The sequence below is a fragment of the Melospiza georgiana genome, chromosome 18 (assembly GCF_028018845.1).
Source record: "Melospiza georgiana isolate bMelGeo1 chromosome 18, bMelGeo1.pri, whole genome shotgun sequence".
NCBI lineage: Eukaryota > Metazoa > Chordata > Aves > Passeriformes > Passerellidae > Melospiza > Melospiza georgiana.
Window position 1 is genome coordinate 8795011 of NC_080447.1, and position 16968 is coordinate 8811978.

At 41.3% G+C, this 16968-nt stretch overlaps 1 protein-coding gene across 1 annotated transcript in view; it reads left to right on the forward strand.

The window, feature by feature from the left end:
- MED13L (mediator complex subunit 13L) overlaps window positions 1-16968 on the forward strand; it is a 193511-nt gene that overhangs the window by 17802 nt on the left and 158741 nt on the right. Inside the window, exon 2 of the mRNA XM_058036755.1 lies at window positions 1294-1531. Coding sequence (XP_057892738.1) covers window positions 1294-1531 — 238 coding nt within the window. The remainder of the gene's footprint in view (window positions 1-1293; window positions 1532-16968) is intronic.

The following is a 16968-nucleotide window of genomic DNA, read 5'->3' on the forward strand; positions in this document are numbered from 1 at the left end:
GGGAGGAATACATGATCTGCAAGTCTTCAGTTTTCTTTAGGAGTAAAAACTCATTCCTGCAGTCAGTGTTTCCAGTGGGGGTCTCTCCCTTGTCCCTGGCAATTCCCCCTCTTGTCAGAGGTGTAGCTGCTGCCCTGGAGTGTTTGCAGTCCTTGTGGCAGAGCAGCTGGCTGTTCCTGCAGGAGCACTTGGGAGCTGAGCACCAGCTGCTTCTGGGCAGCCAAGGGAAGGTGTGAACACTGGAAATGAAGCAGTGGAGGGAATAGCAGCAGCAGGAATGTGGTAACAGGTAGAGAGCAGAGTACAAGCCCACTGTGAGCAGGGTATACACACACCAGTTGTGTTTGATAACAACCAGACTGTCCTGGGAGTATTCCCTGTCCTGTACTGGAAAGTGGAGAGAAAGGGGGAGGCTACAACAGAGATGGGGCAAACTGGGAGTGGAGGAAAATCTCAGAAAAGCAGAACAGCCTTTGTTGGAAGTGACCCATCAAGATAATTGAATCCAACTCCTGGCCCTGCCCAGGACATCCCAACAGTCCCACCCTGTGCATCCTTGAGAGCATTGTCCAAACACTCCTAGAGCTCTGGCAGCCTTGGGGCCATGCCCATTCCCTGGGGAAGCTGTGCAGTGCCCAGAGAAGACCTTTCCCAAACATCTGGGTAGCAAATCTGTTCTTTTCATTTTTCCTTGATGGTTAATAAGAGAATTCTGTCTGGTTGAGAGGCAGTAAATGGCAACTTCCCATATTCTGCTTTTGTTCATTTGGACAAAATAAAAATAAAAATAAAACCCCCATTTGTTAAACCGGTAATGGCTCAATGTGAAACTGTTTCAGCTTTTCCAGTAAGTCACTGGTTTTCTTAAGTACTGTGGTGCTTTGTTTGTGACTTTCCAGTGGCCAACTTTTGGGCTGACACTGAGCTCACGTGGCCACCAAGCAGCCTGTAGGAAATGAACCTTATTCCCTCTCCCTGGTTTTTTTTTTTCCTTTCTAACTTGTAAGATGACAATAAGATAACAATAAGGCTAGAAATGTAATGAAGCTGTTGGAAATGAATAGAATAGAAATGAATAGAAGTGAGTCAGGTTGTGGTGAAAACCTAAATGCAGGGGTAAGCCAGGTTTATTCAATGCTGTTTCTAAATTCTTTTCCTTGAAGGGGAATATATGAATAGGAGGATTTTTGAACTTGAATTGAGGAATTAACCAATGAAAATGAAACAAACTATGACAATAACTAAATTATGAAGCGATCCAATGACTCTTTTCTTCCTTTTTGTTTCCCATAGGCCGAACTCACGGGCATCAAATGGCGTAGGTACAACTTTGAAGGCCATGGGGACTGTGGGCCCATCATTTCAGCTCCAGCCCAGGATGATCCCATCCTGCTCAGCTTCATCCGCTGCCTGCAGGCCAACCTGCTGTGCGTGTGGCGCCGGGACGTCAAACCCGACTGCAAGGAGCTCTGGATATTCTGGTGGGGGGACGAGCCCAACCTGGTCGATGTCATCCACCGCGAGCTGCACAGTAAGCCACTCTTTGCTTCTCAATTACCTCCATTCTTTCCAGTGAAAAAGGATTTTTTTTTAAATGCTTTAACTTGCTACCTTATGGGATTTTGTCATAGTTCATGTTTTAAGACCTACAGGAAAACAAAAATCTGTAAATTTGACTTTTCTTGCTGCATGATAAAACACAAAGTGAAAGTTGAACTCAGGAGACCTGTAGTCAATATCATGACTTGGATTTTTGTTGAGCCTCTGAAAGTAGAGTAAATTCTAGTTCCAAGGGGTGATGATAATAATAATGATAATGATAATAACAATACCTCAGCTCTGACATAAGGTAGTAGCTGATGGAATAAATCACCTCTCCTGTACAGTCAGGTGAACTCCATGGCACCCCAGGTAAATCTGTGAGGTCAGGACTTGCTCCTTGCTCGTGCTGCAGGATTTGAGCATGATCCAAGGCGAGTTGCAACAAGTGAGTGGAATAGGAGGCAGGAAGAGGCAGGTAGGTCAGAGGTGACAGTGATAATTTGGTGATTATAGGCTTTGTGCAACTGGGATTGTCTTCAGAGTCACCAGAATGTGGAGCCTTAACATGATTAAGTTACTTCTACTGTATCTGCTGTGATCCTGTTTGGGTTGACTATATCCAGTGTGTATTGTTTACTTTTCAGTGATGTATTGTTGCTATGACAAGTCTTAGTTTGCCTGAGCTACAAGGTGCTTTATTAGGCTGATGAATTTCACCTCCATTTTCACCTTGTGTCCTGCAAGAAAACAACTGAAGTTGACCAGTTCTGGAATAATAACAGTAGTTAAAAAAACCCAAGACAATCATAAGGATCAAGTTCCGGTTTCTTTCAATGATTTTTTATCCTTGTGGCCTTTAGACCTTCTGGTGACTTGGTGATAAAATTTGTTTCAAGTACACAGAATATTTTGTTTATCAAGTGTGCTTGAGTTGTCCCTTATCTCCCACCTGTACCCTGCACTGTTTAGTCCTGGGTTATGATATATTCATTTATTTTCATTCTGTTCTAAGCACAGTTCCAAACTTCCTCCTTTGATGGCTGCCAGATTGTTTATTTGGCACCAGAGCCTGTGAAATCACAGATATGGAGGCCTGAGTACTGTGGGGCGTGTTCCACACAGGTAGCCCTGTGATCATGTATAATTAAAGAGATGGCTCACAAGTGCTGTGCTGAGCCATTCCACTGACATGCATTTTTTATGAGGCACCTGTTTTGAATGAGGGAATGGGTAATATTTCTACTTACCCAGCAAAGCTTTAATAATATATGCTTTTCTCTTAGTGAAATATAGTTTATTAAATATTTCAAATGCAGTAGATGGGACTTAAGTGTCTTTTTATTTGAGGAGAGTTGCAGGTGATGCTTCTGTTTCTGTAAATTGATGGAGCTTGTTTATATCTGACATCTTGGTTACAACAACATTACTGCTTCCAGTGGTGGTGGTCTGGAAATCCACTTCAATGTCTGGACAGCTGAACCTGCTTCTGGTGGGTGCACTGTGGGGCAGAATAAAGCAAAGCAGCACTGTCACACATTGTCTGCCTGGTTCAAAATTGTCTGGAATCACAGAATTATTTAGTTCGGAAAAGACTTCCAAGGTCATTGAGTCCAACCGGAGTCTGATCCCCCAGCTGGAGCACTGAGTGCCACATCCAGGTGTTCCTTGGACACCTCTTTTTCTCCAGGCTGAGCCCCTTTCCCAGCTCCCCCAGCCCCTCCTGGGGCTGCAGCCCCTTCCCAGCTCCATTCCCTTCCCTGGACCTGCTCCAACCCCTCAAGGTCCCTCCTGAGCTGAGGGGCTCAGAACTGGACACAGCACTTGTGGTGTCCCCACATCCAGGCTGGAGCCTTCAGAGCAGTAACTTCTGAGTGGAATTCAATCTGAAACTCGTTTGTTGTCATGTGTGTAAATCCTACAAGGATAGATTTCCTTGTTCTATATTAAAAGCACATTGAAACACTTGTAGTGACTTATCAGATATAGTTCAAAGTGATGTAAATTGTGTAAGTGTTGTACATTTTCTGCTGATAGAGCTGTTGGGCTCTGTTCAGTACATTTTAGAGTTCAAACATCAGTATTGACAAAATATTGAGCCTCAAATTCAGCCAGAACAAGGCATTTATGTCCATTGATTCCTTGAGACAGGACAAAGGACACAGTTTGTGTTCCTGCTTCATGCAGCCAGAAGGCAAACTTAACAAGTTTATTCTGCTTTTTATGGTATAAACAGGCCACAATACTGAACTATTTGATAGTTGAAATTAGCTTCCTGAAGATATAAAGGGCTTTTCCATGTGGGCATACAAACAGAAAACAGGAAAGTTACTGAAGCAGAGTTTTCCTTGCCTGTCAGCTGGGCCAGGGTAACCTGATGCCTTTTTCTGGTATAGCCTACTCAGGAAATGAGCTGCCTTGGCTTAAAATGCTGTTCCTGCAGGTTGGATTGTCACTGTGACTTAGAGTTCCATGGCCAGAACTTTGTTGTTGTGCTGTCACATCTTCAGGAGCACAAGTCCCAGGAATGTGATGCTGCAAATCCAAGAGGAAGACTAGAGTCTCCCCAAAACATTGACATCTGAGATATAGGAACTATAGAGAATAATGCCTGTTAGTAAGATCATGAATTCTTATCACGAATAAAGTTTTGGATGCCTCGGACTTGTGTGTTGAAAGTGAAATATTGATAGCTAAATTTAAAAAAAATTAATTTTTAAATATTGTTTTATTAATTCAAGTCTAAATTATAATTTTTGATTTTTTTTTCTGGATAAGAGAGTCACTGCAATAGTGCTGTATGATATTTACTGCTCTCAGTAAACAGAGGAAAAGTCCAGACTGAGGCTTTGCTTTCAGAAGCACTTCAAAAACTTTTGCTCATGAACTCTTTATCTTTATAACATTGAAGATTTGGTAAACAACAAATCTGCCATTAATAAAAGAATTTCAAATAGTCTTAAGAAAGCAACTTAGTGGTTGTAAACAGGAGGTATGAGGAGAGTTGTTTATGTAGTAGCTTTCCAAAACTGTGGATAATTAAATGCTGTCATGGGAGATTAAGTAAAAACAATTATTTGCAGGGCAGTTGTAGATCAGTGGAGTGGTTGGATTAACCAGGCAGCTGGGAACTTCAGAACTGTCTCTTGCACATTCTCCTACATTTCTTCTTCCTGCCAGCCTTGACTGTGGTGTTCTGGTTTTTATTGTGCTGGCATTTAAAACTGGATGAGAGGTTGAAGACCTTTATTCAATCCTGGGTGGAAAAAGCTGATTGGGGTGGGGTCAGTGAGTGAGGAAAAACTGGAGTGATTCTGTAAGTCTGAAAAAGTTGGGCACGCTTAAGTTTGTTGCAGTTTGGTTTTCTGAAGGATAAATGCTATTTAATGATATTGCCTGGAGAGGTTTGGCAACTGTTCCAGCTCTGGTACCTTTCCCCACAAATCCATTTTTTTGTACATCACACAGAAGAAGTGGAAGGAGAGGAGGGAGTGTCTGACTGTTGGCAGCGTTTTTGACAGGAACGTTGTGGATTTGCAACTTGCAGAGCTCTCATTTGCATTTGGTGACCAAATACCATCTGGAGCATCACAGAGAATTTAGACTCAACTCTTGGGTTTTCTTTCTTCTCCCACCCCTGCCCTATACCCTGTGGGTTCCACAGAGATTATAGGGAAGGGAGATCTGTTCCTCAGTTCCCTTCTTGGCTTTTGCAAAGAGCACTTTGCCCTGACACTTTACACCACTTCAAGAGTTGGACTTGATGATCTTGTGGGTCTCTTTCAATTCAAAATATTCTGTAATTCTCTGACAGTTTTGTCTATCAATTTATAATCTCTGACCTGGATTTATGGATACATTCCACTTTGTCTGCTGCATTTGTGGTACGGAATATTGGAATTCTCAGGTTTAATGCAGGGATTATGATATGTACCACTACTGAGAATACAGGTTGGTGACTGTGAGGACAACACTGGAGGTGGACTCTGGAATGCTGGCAGAATGTGAGACAGGAGCTTGAAAAGTAATAAATTCTGGGGTTTTGGTAGTTCTTTAGGTAAAACTGCATCTTTCTATCCGCTTAGTAGCTTGTGTGCCTGAACTCACTGATTCTGGTAGGTATTTGGGAGTTCCATCTATAAATTGCACTCGATCCATTAATTTCTGGAGCTGCTTCCCCAGAAAAATGATACTATTTCACTTTCTGCTGTGTAGAATATAAGAATTGGGATGGAAATGCTTATGAAGAATAGATGATCTTGAATGAATTAGGCAAGTCTTTCCTGAAGGATTATTGTACACGATCTTTGCAACTTGGTAAGTTTAAAAACGTAGCTGAAATTTGAGCTATGACAGGAAAAACCTGGAGCTTCAGCTCGTTCCTGTTTATGAATTCTTGGCATATCAGGCTGGTGCAGCCGTAATCCCCTGGTGCTGATAAAAGTGAGCAGGGAAAAATGCTGCCTGTAGGAAGAGCTGTGTGCAGGGCACCCACATTAACCCACATGGTTGTGCCCCAAAATTAATTTTCTTATTGTTTCTCTACCTGAAATTTGCTGATTTTTACCTACAGCAAAGCAGAACATGTCAGCTCTGTTTTTAAAGATTTTTTTCCTGAGGAGAACAACTTGCCCCAGAACTCAATTTAGTTGTTTTTATTCCTGCTAGGAAGGGTTCTTGATGCTCCCTTATGAACTGCCAGATTTCAAAGTTTCATTTAGCAGTCAAGTCAATGTTTAACCTGTAAATGTTTAGTAGTTGGTGCTTGTCAGCATTTAGTAGGGATTAAAAGAAAAATAATGGAAAATTTGGAAAAAAATATATTTTTTGGTTCCACTAATGTAAAAGAGAATAAAGTAGTGAAAAATCTACTTTCCATCTCAATTTGAGCCTATTTAAGGTTCTTTCAGGATGCTGTATTATTTCTGCAATTGTGAGGAATTGGGAGCTCTGTCAGGAATTAGAGTATCTTCGAGCTGTGTGTAGTGAGATAGGTTAATTATTGAATGGGAAGATGTTCCTGTCTATTCAAACACATTTGAGGTGTGGGAAGCAATGCGTGAAATGAAGGCTGAGCCCCCTTGCTGTGCAATGGGTGTTCAAATGAGAGTGCTCCTCAGTCTTTTCATTCTACCATGAGATTATGGCAGTGGGCAGGAAGGGAGGGAGTTGCTGCTGGAATTGCATTACAGCTGACTTGGAGAGTTCCTTGGATTTGCCCAAAGGTTATTCCTGGGATCCCTGGGCTTTGGTGAAACCATGGGATGTGTATTACAACAATTTTCTGCACTCTGAGTAACTCCATAAGCCCCAGAACTCTTGTCATGCCCAGTGGTACCAGGAAGGAGAGCAGCCAGGGCATGGAAAAGCAGTTCATGAACAAGGAATAAAGGATCTGAAATGCAAGGCTTTTGGAAGGCTTTCCATTTAAAAAGCAGCAATGAATATCAAGCAGCTGAGTACCACTTATTAATAATTTGAAGTGAAATCTGAAAATGGTTAATTGCCGGTTCTTGAGCGCAGAGTGGAATTAACAAGTAGGTTCCTGTGACAGAAGACTTTATTGGAATATTAAGTTACTGAAAAGTCTGTTTCTGGCTTGATTATTTTCAATAAGATAAGTAATTTGCATTTTCTTAATTGCCTAGCATAGATTATTCCCAAAGACATGAAAACAAAGTTCAACTTTTCCATTCTTTTGGCAAGAAGATGGGATTGAAAAGTGAATTCCTACTTTCTCAGCCTGCAGAATTGTTCTGTGACCCTTATATCTGACACTGGTAATTGGTGTCCAGTGATTGCCAGTTGAAGTTCAGCTTAGACAAAATAAACTTTTTCTTTTAAGCAGGCATATTAAATGAGGTTATTATGCCATCATTTGGGATTAAGGAATTGCTTCATGGGAAAATGCCAACTCCTTTTATACACATGAAGTTGACAAGAGCCTTATTGTGTCTGGGCGAGATGTCTTCATTTTGTTTTGCTTTCTTTTAAAAATAAATGTTCTTCCCACCACTTCTACTCCTCTTTCTTGAAAGTTGTTTTGTGGGAGTGTTAAAAAAAAATTAAAACTGAGTGTCCTGTTTGGAATTCTGATTGCACTTACCTCTGCCTTAATTCATCTTCCCTTCAGTGATTTTGTCTCCATGAACAGGGAATCTCAGTGTTCAGAGCAGGATCCAATGAGTACATGTGGCATTTGTGAATTCATTACAATTCTAGTCAAGAAATGGACCTTACTGATCCTTGTGGGTCCCTTCCAGCTCAGGATATTTCATGGATCATTCTCACATAGTGTGTTTTCCCTCTTCTTACAGCTGGCAAAATCTAAGGCTAAAAAGTTATTTAAAAGTCTGAAATCTACTAAAGGGCCATATGTAAAAAAGCCTAATGCTTTTTGTTGTTTTATTTTATTTGTATCCCTCAAGAATTAACATCTTAATTTTGTTCATGGCTGGGAATTTGGAGGTTTTCCTGTTGATTACAACAAATTACCTTCTGGAAAGAGTTTAGAGGAAAGACACTGATGGAAGGCAAAGCCAAGAAATTCTCTACTGAATCCATGTGCTTCCTCATAGTCTTTGTGCTTTCTAAATATAAGCTCAGTTTGACTGAAATAGTTGAAATTTTGTGTCATTAACCTTTAGGTTTTATTTGCCACACAATACTTCTTGTTTTTTTCTGGTGTTTTTGTGAGAAAAGGAGTTGGTATTCCAGAGGAATATTAACAGCTGCCTTCTGGAGGGAAATTTGATGGTTCTTTGGCAGAACTGTTTCAGCAAAGCCAGACTGAGAGCAAATCCAGGATATTTAAAGTGGGATAGAACTGTGTAAGTAGAACTGCCTGGAAAGCACTGGAATTCCAAGCAAGGCTCCAATAGCTGGGAATCCCTCCCAATAACAGCAGAGTGAGGTGTTACTACTGAATCCAGGAGAACTATTGTGTAAAATGGGCTTGGAATTAACTGGAGTGCTGAGAACAAACTCAAGTCCAAATTTTGAATGTAAATAAAATTGATGTGTTACCACAGGCAATTTGGTGAACCACGTAATTAGGTTTTTTCCATGAAAAATGAGACATTATGCTGCAGCTGCAGCAAAGCAGTACGTAAAGGATTTATATTCTAGTTATATGAAAATTAAACAATCATTAAAAGACGGTATTTTTTAAAGTGCTGCTTGGGGAGGGGGGAAATGAAAAAAATCCAATCAGTAGAATTTATTTTTCAGCAATGTATTGGGCAATATCAGCCTCAGTAGTTGATGTTTTTTCCTTTAGGGAATCTCTTTTTCCAGTGAAATGAACTCACTTAACTGTGTGAAGTAAATCTACGTTAGCTTGAAGTGAAATCTGCATTAATAGGGCTCATTACTAATGTTTGTATTTGGATGTATTGAGTAATTCTAAGAACACAGGGTAAGCTCTACTGGAAAATTTAGACTTTAAAAATAGATAAATGCCACCTTCTGAAGAAAATTATTAAAAAACTGCATACAATTGTATTTTGGTAATGGCATTTTTAGAATAATTAATGAGCTTTAAGTGACAATGATGGTGCTGGATTGCAAACAGAAAACACTGAAACACAGCTCTGCTGATGTTAACACATCATTCCTCTTAAGAGAGACATGGTTTTCATTATATAAAAGTCACTTTCTTTATAATGAAGTTCCTGTTAAAGGTCATAAATCTTACTACAGAAATCTTGTACCCCAAGCCTGAGACTGGTTTCATTTTAAGTGGGCTTCATTATACACCTGCACTTACTTATCCTGGGATTTGACTGTAATATGTAGGACAAGTGCCTTGGATAGCTGGCAGTGTGTCCATGTGGCAATTCCCAGATGTGATCCATGGCTTGGGGTGGCAGTGATCAGCCAGGAAAATGAGGGGGAGGCAGCTTTGGAAATGTGAAGTTTGTTCCTGATGTTCATTGAAACCTCAGGGCCCTGAAACTGGAATATGGCCTTTCCAAAGAAGCAAACAGAACCATATTTCTGCGTGGAATGAAGAGAGGAGCAAGTGGAAAACAACTGAGTACATGGGATAGCCTAAGAATGAGGGTGGGTTCTTACCTTTGCTCTTTGCCCATGGGAAGTGGGAGTTTCAGAAGGAAAAGGCTGGAGTTGTGCTGTTAGTTAAATATTAGTCTTTTGGTTAAAAAAACCCAAACAAACCAACCAAGCACCTGTGTGTTGCAGTCACTCATATAATGATAAGTAGAGCTTTGAGAGGAACAGTGTAAAGTTGATTTTCCAAGGCTGAAATGCTCAGTAGTTTGAAGAGAAGGTACAAACCAGAGGAAAGGCACGCTGCAGGGTGGGCACAGCTGAAATGCTTTTGCTTCTTTGTTGATGTAAATCATGCTTAAATGTGTCCTTGGAGCTGAGCAGGGGCTGCAGCCCAGGTCTGGGTGCTGCTTTGGTGCCAGCAGTGCCCTGCAGCTGTCCCTGTGCTCCCTCAGCTCAGGGCTGCTGGGAGCCCAGCACAGTTTCAGTTTCTGTTCCCTGCTGAGGGCTGGGAGCTCCCTGAGCTGCCTCTGCCTCTTCCCAGCCCTGCCTCTGCCTTGGCACAAGCCCAGTGCTGGGCTGGGCCCTGGCACAGGCACCTCCAGTGTTCCCTGGCTGTCCTGACAGCCATTCCTGCTCCACCTTCACAGCCCTGAGCTCTCTGCTCTTCCTGGACAGTGTCTGCACCAAATCCTGGAACATTAATTGCTTAGGAATAGTCAGTCACCCAGAGGAGTCAAACTGAAATGCTTAGAATTTTTATAACAAATCGATGGGTGGATCATACAAATAACCAGGCAAAAGTAGCCCCTCAAATTCATGGAGAAATTGAAATGTGAATTTACTATATTATAGTGCTTATGTTGATAAACTTGGTTTTAGAAGGTGGAGCAGAAGGGGACAGGTGTGGCAGTTTCTAAGCAGGAGATAAATATCGGATTTGCAATAAAAGATTTCTATTTTGTAGTTGTTCCATGACATTCTGGTTGCTTCTGAAACATAAGTAATAGAACACCTTTCCCACCAGGGAAACTTCCAGTTATAGGTGATGAAAGGGTCTTTGTATAGGATTTTTTTTCACTGGAATGGCTTTAACAATTTAAAGTACTTATTCTTTAAAGCTCTCAAAAGAGATGGGAAGTATGGACAGTGTTATTGTGTCAACAGGAGCAGCAGGGCTTGGAGTCTGATGGGTTTATGGTTCTGGGGAGCTGGAAGGAAAATTTCTTGTTCCCTTTGGAGTTTGACAAAATTTATTCTATGCAATATTTGGCGACATATGTCAACAAAATTCCCTGGAATGTTTTCTCTAAGGGAGCTGAAGGGGAAGTGTGTGGTGTTTGTCTGCCCTGTCATTATTTTGTCTCTTCTATATGGAAAGGATGTGATTTCTGATATTATGGTAATGAGCAGTGTGACTGGAAAGCAAGTTTGGCTTCTGTATTTGAGTGATGTCCTCTGCTCTTATTAAGGGATGGAGGTGATGTAGGACTGTGCTGGGATAGAATGGTGAAGGGCCTGACTGACAATCCTGCCCTTTCCAGAGATATTCCTGAAAGTTCTACCACTTTAACTGGCTGCTGGTCAAGAGGAGTCTGTGTTCCTGACAAAAGCTTTATGGGTTTTCTTTAATGAGTAGTTGGCTTATTGAAAGATAACATTTTATTTTTATTTTGTACTAACATTATAGTTTAATAACTTACAAGTAACTTAAGGATTCTCTTGCCATCCCTAACAGCCCTGAGTTGGGAGTCTAATTTGGATTTTCTACACAGAGCAAAGTAAGATTTCCATTGCTGCACCATAGTAAAAGAAATTAAATACTTCACTAAAACTGGGGTGTCCTGAAGTGGTGCCACCATCATTGCTGCTGCTTCTCTGCTGGTGTTGGTGCTTCCAGCCTCAGTAAGGCTCTCTGGTCCTCTGCACAAACTCATGGAATTTATACCCAGCAGGGTTTTGCAGTCCAAATGGAGGAGTTCCCACTTGTTTATTCCTGTTCTTTGGGAAATAGTGTATTCAGGAACTAATAAGCAGGTGAGGTAAAGCTGAGAGTAATAAACAGCAGTGTGCTTGAGAGATCTCCCCAGAGAGCCTTTGTACCTGGACAGGCTGTCCTTGGAAGTGGAAAACTTCCAGACAGATATCCCCTGTCCCAGGTGTATGTGGAATTATGGCTCAGTCCCTCTCTGCCTTTTTCCTAAACTAAACCAGACTGCAGGAAGCATTATTTTATTACTATTTCTTTTGCTGTAAACCACAGTTAAGGCCTGGAAAGTGTGAAGAAAAATGTTTTTCCTGCAAGACGGTTACTGCTTAGTCTCAAAAGAAATGCACTCTAGTACTGAAATTCCTAATCCCTCCCTTTTTGGGATGGGGGTTCCTGCCTGGCCTTGCCCTGGGAGGTTCTCAGTGAGCCCACAAAAGGGTAATTGGTGGGCAAACATTACACTCAGCACTGTTTGCTTGTCCTGTCCCAGACAGCTGCTGTAGGATGGCTGAGCCTGGAGGTGAGACACTGCTCACATACATCCAAGGGCTCAGATTATTGTGTAGGAATAGCAGAGACAAAAGATCCTGGTGCTTAGAGGTACGCTAAATATATTTTTTATTAAATAAAAAAATCATTGCTGCCTTAAAAATAAGTGACTATTGAGTTTAATGTGAATTTACTTAAGTTCAGTTTTCAGTTCTTCAATGAGTTCTTCCAATTATTTTACACATTTATTTATTCCTGCATAGTAAACATGCCAGCAAACCTGTGTTATAAATCCCCTAGTGAAATGTTAATTTGCTTCATTTTCCCTCTTCAGGTACTGACTGCAGTTTACATTTTGTCATTAATGCGCTGAACAGGAGTTTCTGTAACTTTCTGAAACTCAAAATGTTAAAATTAAGCACCAACCCCAAACTGCCACTTGCTGCCTCTTTAGGATTCCTGCTTGTCCTCCCCAAATGTTGGAAGAAGCAAATGAATTTTTTTAGTAGCTTCTTGTGAATTTACTTGCTTTAATTGACATGCAGTCACTTCACTGAAAAAGTGGAGACCTTGGATTACTGGTACATTGGGAAATCTGGAAGCTGTTCATTGTCCAAGATGCCATTTTCTGGAGCTGGCTGGATATCAGAGCTGTGATGCTGATGTAGCCAAAATAAGAGGGGCTGTGGAAGGAGCTGCCCACAGAGGAGGCTCTGTGATTCATTTCTGTGTGAGTTCAGAATCTTCCTGTGCTCAAACTGCTGAGCTTGGGAGTTCTCTGCTGTCATTTGTCTTTGTTTTAATGGGATTAAGTAATTATGTGTGCATTTTCTTTCAACTAACCAGCCTGATAAAAGCAGGCACAACTGAAGAGCCCATAAATTGTCAGCTCTTCTGTTCCAGCAGAAGTGCTTTGATGGCTCTGCAGATTTTATGTCTTGGTGCATATATTTAGCTGCCCTGCTAAGGTGAGTGAGACTAGAGAGCAGTTTATGTAATCGATGAGCTGAGGGTCTCCCCTGGGGGAAAGTGGATCTCAGCTCCAGGGCAGTTCCAAAGGAGAAATCCCTGGCCCTTCCAAGCATAAATAGAAGCTGTTCTTCCAAATGCTGGATAAACTTCATTGGAACTAATCATGTCTGGTATTGATATTTTGGCTGTATCAGCCTTGGGTTCAAATTTTTGGTGCTGCTCTGCAAAACCTCTGCCTGTGTCCTGCAGCTGTTAGGACTCAGTAGTTTTTTGTAAGTTTGACATCCATCTGATTTTTCTCGTAGGAACTGCTCACTGTATCGTGGCATCTGCAACCCTTTGTGTTTAATGAATTCATCAGGTGTTTGCTATGTGATATCATCAAACCACTTAATTCTTTTCAGAACTTCATTCTTTCTGCATGGCGTGTTTATGCATTCAATTTTATCTTTACTATTAATTCAAATTAAGTCTTGGTTTGAGAGTTTATGTAATCACTTTAATGAAGTGGCTGTGCCTGCTCACTGCTTCTTGTTTATTTTAAATATTGGTCTGGGGAAGTAAAGGTTTTAATGTATTCCAAATTATAACCAGCAGTAACTATGCAATAGTCCTCTATTAATTTACTTTTAAGAGTTCTGCATATAAGATGACTTTTACACTATTGTGCTGTCTCATAATTTCATGTGAGAACAGGCTGCTGTTAATTTGTTTTCTTGTTAGTCCATATGTGTCAGACGCAAAATTGTCATTCCTCTTCTGGCTTGAAGTTGTGCTGTCAGCAGATCCACTTCTTTTCTGGAGTTTCCCTATTACACTTAACAATGCAGTTTCTGCAATTTTGGGCTTGTGGCCACTTAATCCCAGGTATCAATTTAAATTAACATGTTAGTATGAGGAATTATTTACTGCATCCTAAAAATTACTTTTCTTGTCACTTATACAGTTTGTTAAAAGCTGTCTGTGGTTACTTTGCACATGTTAAGTGGTCTTGGTTTAAGAACAGTGACTTGTGATGGAAATCCACAACTTCCCAGTGCCCGTGGGGCCAACAGTCAGTCCAGCCCCCTTGTTTGCCTGTCTTACACATGGAACTGTTGGTGTCCTGGCTTCCTCCTGCAGTGGATAAGTTCTGTGGGAATGCTGAACTCTCAGACCCTTACACCCTCCTTCCCTGGCTGTTTGCAAACCACACCAGTGGCTGCTCTTGCTTTGGGATCTGGAGCTGCAGATCTGACTGGAAGCAGGAACTGGGAGCTGCCTCAGCCAAAGCTTTTGTGTTCAGCTTTTCCCCCCTGGCCACCCGCTCTAAGGTGTGAAGTTATCCAGGATGTGGGAGGGAGGAGGAGGAGGGAGCCCTGGTGTCAGTGCTGTGCTGAACAAGCAGGCAATGCAAATGTGAATGGAAGGGAAGGTTGGTTATTGCTCCACCTTGTCTCTGTGTTCTGGGAGCTGGGGAAATTGGGAAAAGGAGACAGAGCTGGTGTGGAACTGTTTTAAACCAGCAGATACCCAGTTTCCCCTCCCCTTGCTCACACTACTCCCAGCTTAGTCTTTCTGCTAATCTTCATGTGATTAAGAATGTTGGATGGTGACACAAAGAACTCTACAAAGTCATGCTTAAGGATATCCCGCTGTGTGCATTTGATGCCACATCTGGGATGAGAGTATAAATAAATAAATGAAAAGGAAAAAGAACAAAAGAAAACACAACCCTGAAATCCCATGAACTGTAACTTTTTAAAGCCTTTGAATATACAGTGCTTGAGGAAAATGGAAGAAGATATTTTGGACAAATATATTAGAAAAGAATACAGAATGCATTTGGAGTACAAAGACTCCCAGAGTTTTATTGGCTGTGGTTGTTGTCAGTGTTAACAAAACACAGTCAGCATGGCCCCAGTCTGTCACTGTGACATGTTGAGCATTTGCAGATGTAAATCCCCATCATATGTCAGAAATATGACATTTTGCAATCAAATAAAAACACACAGAAACTTGGGATTCACAGAACTTTCTGCCATGTACCATAACTCTGGCCATAGCTTCTGTTCAGCATCACAGCTGCCCAGTGGATAAAGGGAATTTTCAAAACCATATGTGCTGTGAAAATGGGGCTGTTTATGTAATGATAGTTTATTTAATGGGAGCTTTGCAAAGAATTGACTGTGCTGTGCAGTGTCCAAGAGGGTGGGACATAAAGGAAGTGGCAGGCACAGCCATCATAACCTGAAATCCCATCATCAGTCTTTTGTGGAAGTGGATTGAGTTTTTCAGAGGTCAATATTTCATTGCTGCCAAAAGAACCCATTTTGTACATCCCAGAAGGGGCAGAGCAATGAGAATTGGTGATTGCCCAGCATTTATTGCTCCTCAATACCAGTGTGATAGTTGGGTTTGTCACTCACCTGCTGGGGTGCATTGCTTGGGTGGCATTAGGCCCTGGTGCTTATTCCCCTCAGGAGGCACCATTTGTTGTGACAACAGGTATTTGTGTCACATGCCCTGCTGTGGGTGTGTGAGGGATGCGTTGCACCCTGACCCTGGTGTGCAAGCACAGCAAACGTGTTCAGCACGTGTGGCTGAGCTGAGCTGGTTGTAGCCGAGTTCCTCCTCTGCAGGGCTGGGGGCAGCTGACAAATGGCTGCAAATCACCCCTAAATGCTGACAGTCCCTGGGTTTCAGCTTTGAGGTTTTCATGGCCTTGAGGTTTGAAGAGATGTGGCCACTGGAGGTGTGTAGGCTCTGACTGTAGATGCACATTTCCTTGGATTCCATGGATTTTCTACTCTGAACAGCAGTGGTTCTGTGAAGGGCTGCCTGTGCTCCTGGCCCATCCATTAAGCTAGACCATCAACCACCATTCTCTCTCTGAGTTAATAAATATTTTAACATTTCATCAATATTTATTAAATAAAAAACGACTAGCACTATGGAATCCAAATGTAAAGGGGCTTTTTTGGCTGTTATCTGGAATAGAGTTGGGAAAAGATAAGTAGCCTTTAGTGCCTCTTGGATTCCTCCCTGATTTAGCCTTGTAGGAAACGTGGTCATGCTTGGCTTTGTGTTGTTCTGGTTTAAAACTAAACCACCGGATTCCCTGATTTACATAGCAGAAATTATTTAGCTATTATTCTATTTACATTACTATTTCCTTGTGTATTTGTTAGGCAAATGAATTCCTTGTTAAATGGCTGGGAAGAGGATTTCGAAACACTGGGATTAGTTCCTTTCTTTTGGAAGAAATAGTTAACAAATAGGAAAATGCTCGTGGAGAGCCGAGTTTCTGGCAAGCCCCGGCGGTACAGAGTGTACTGAGCTGGAAATGTTGCCGAGTTAGCACAAACTGTCTGATATAAAAAGCACGTTTTTGTTATAAACACTGCCTGCTCAACAGAGTTGTTGGTCTTACAGAACAGCTTTAAACAGGGACTGTTGCTTTTGAGTAATATTAAATATTTGTCTTCTGGTGAATGTTTTCTTAGGAAAAATCACTGTAGATAGCAAACAAACCAATTCTTTTATTATCCAGTATAAGTGCATTTGAACTTCCTTGTTTTTATCTTGACTGTTTCACTTGAATTTATATGTTTTTGGAGAGGTTATTTTTCACTTGAAAAAGTTTTGGGTTATTTTTCTTCAAAAAAAAAAAAGTATTTGTACAGGTGTCTTCAGATTTCAAAATAGGCTTTGTTCTTTCTGAGCTTTGTCTTGTTGTTTTTCTGGCTTTGTACTGACACTTTGTGGCTGTTTCTGTGGTGTTTCAAATGACAGGAGTCACAACAGCAATGGAAAATAGCAACTTAAATAAACATTTTCAGGAAGTATAAAGCAGGGTGAGTGTGGAAACCTTCCCCAGCTCAAAGTCTGTACAAATGTTTTCTACAGCTCTGCCCTGGGAGTAGATTTATAGGAGGGAGATATGAGGCTTTTAGATTTATTTTCTGTGGCTTTTTTTCAATAGTAAA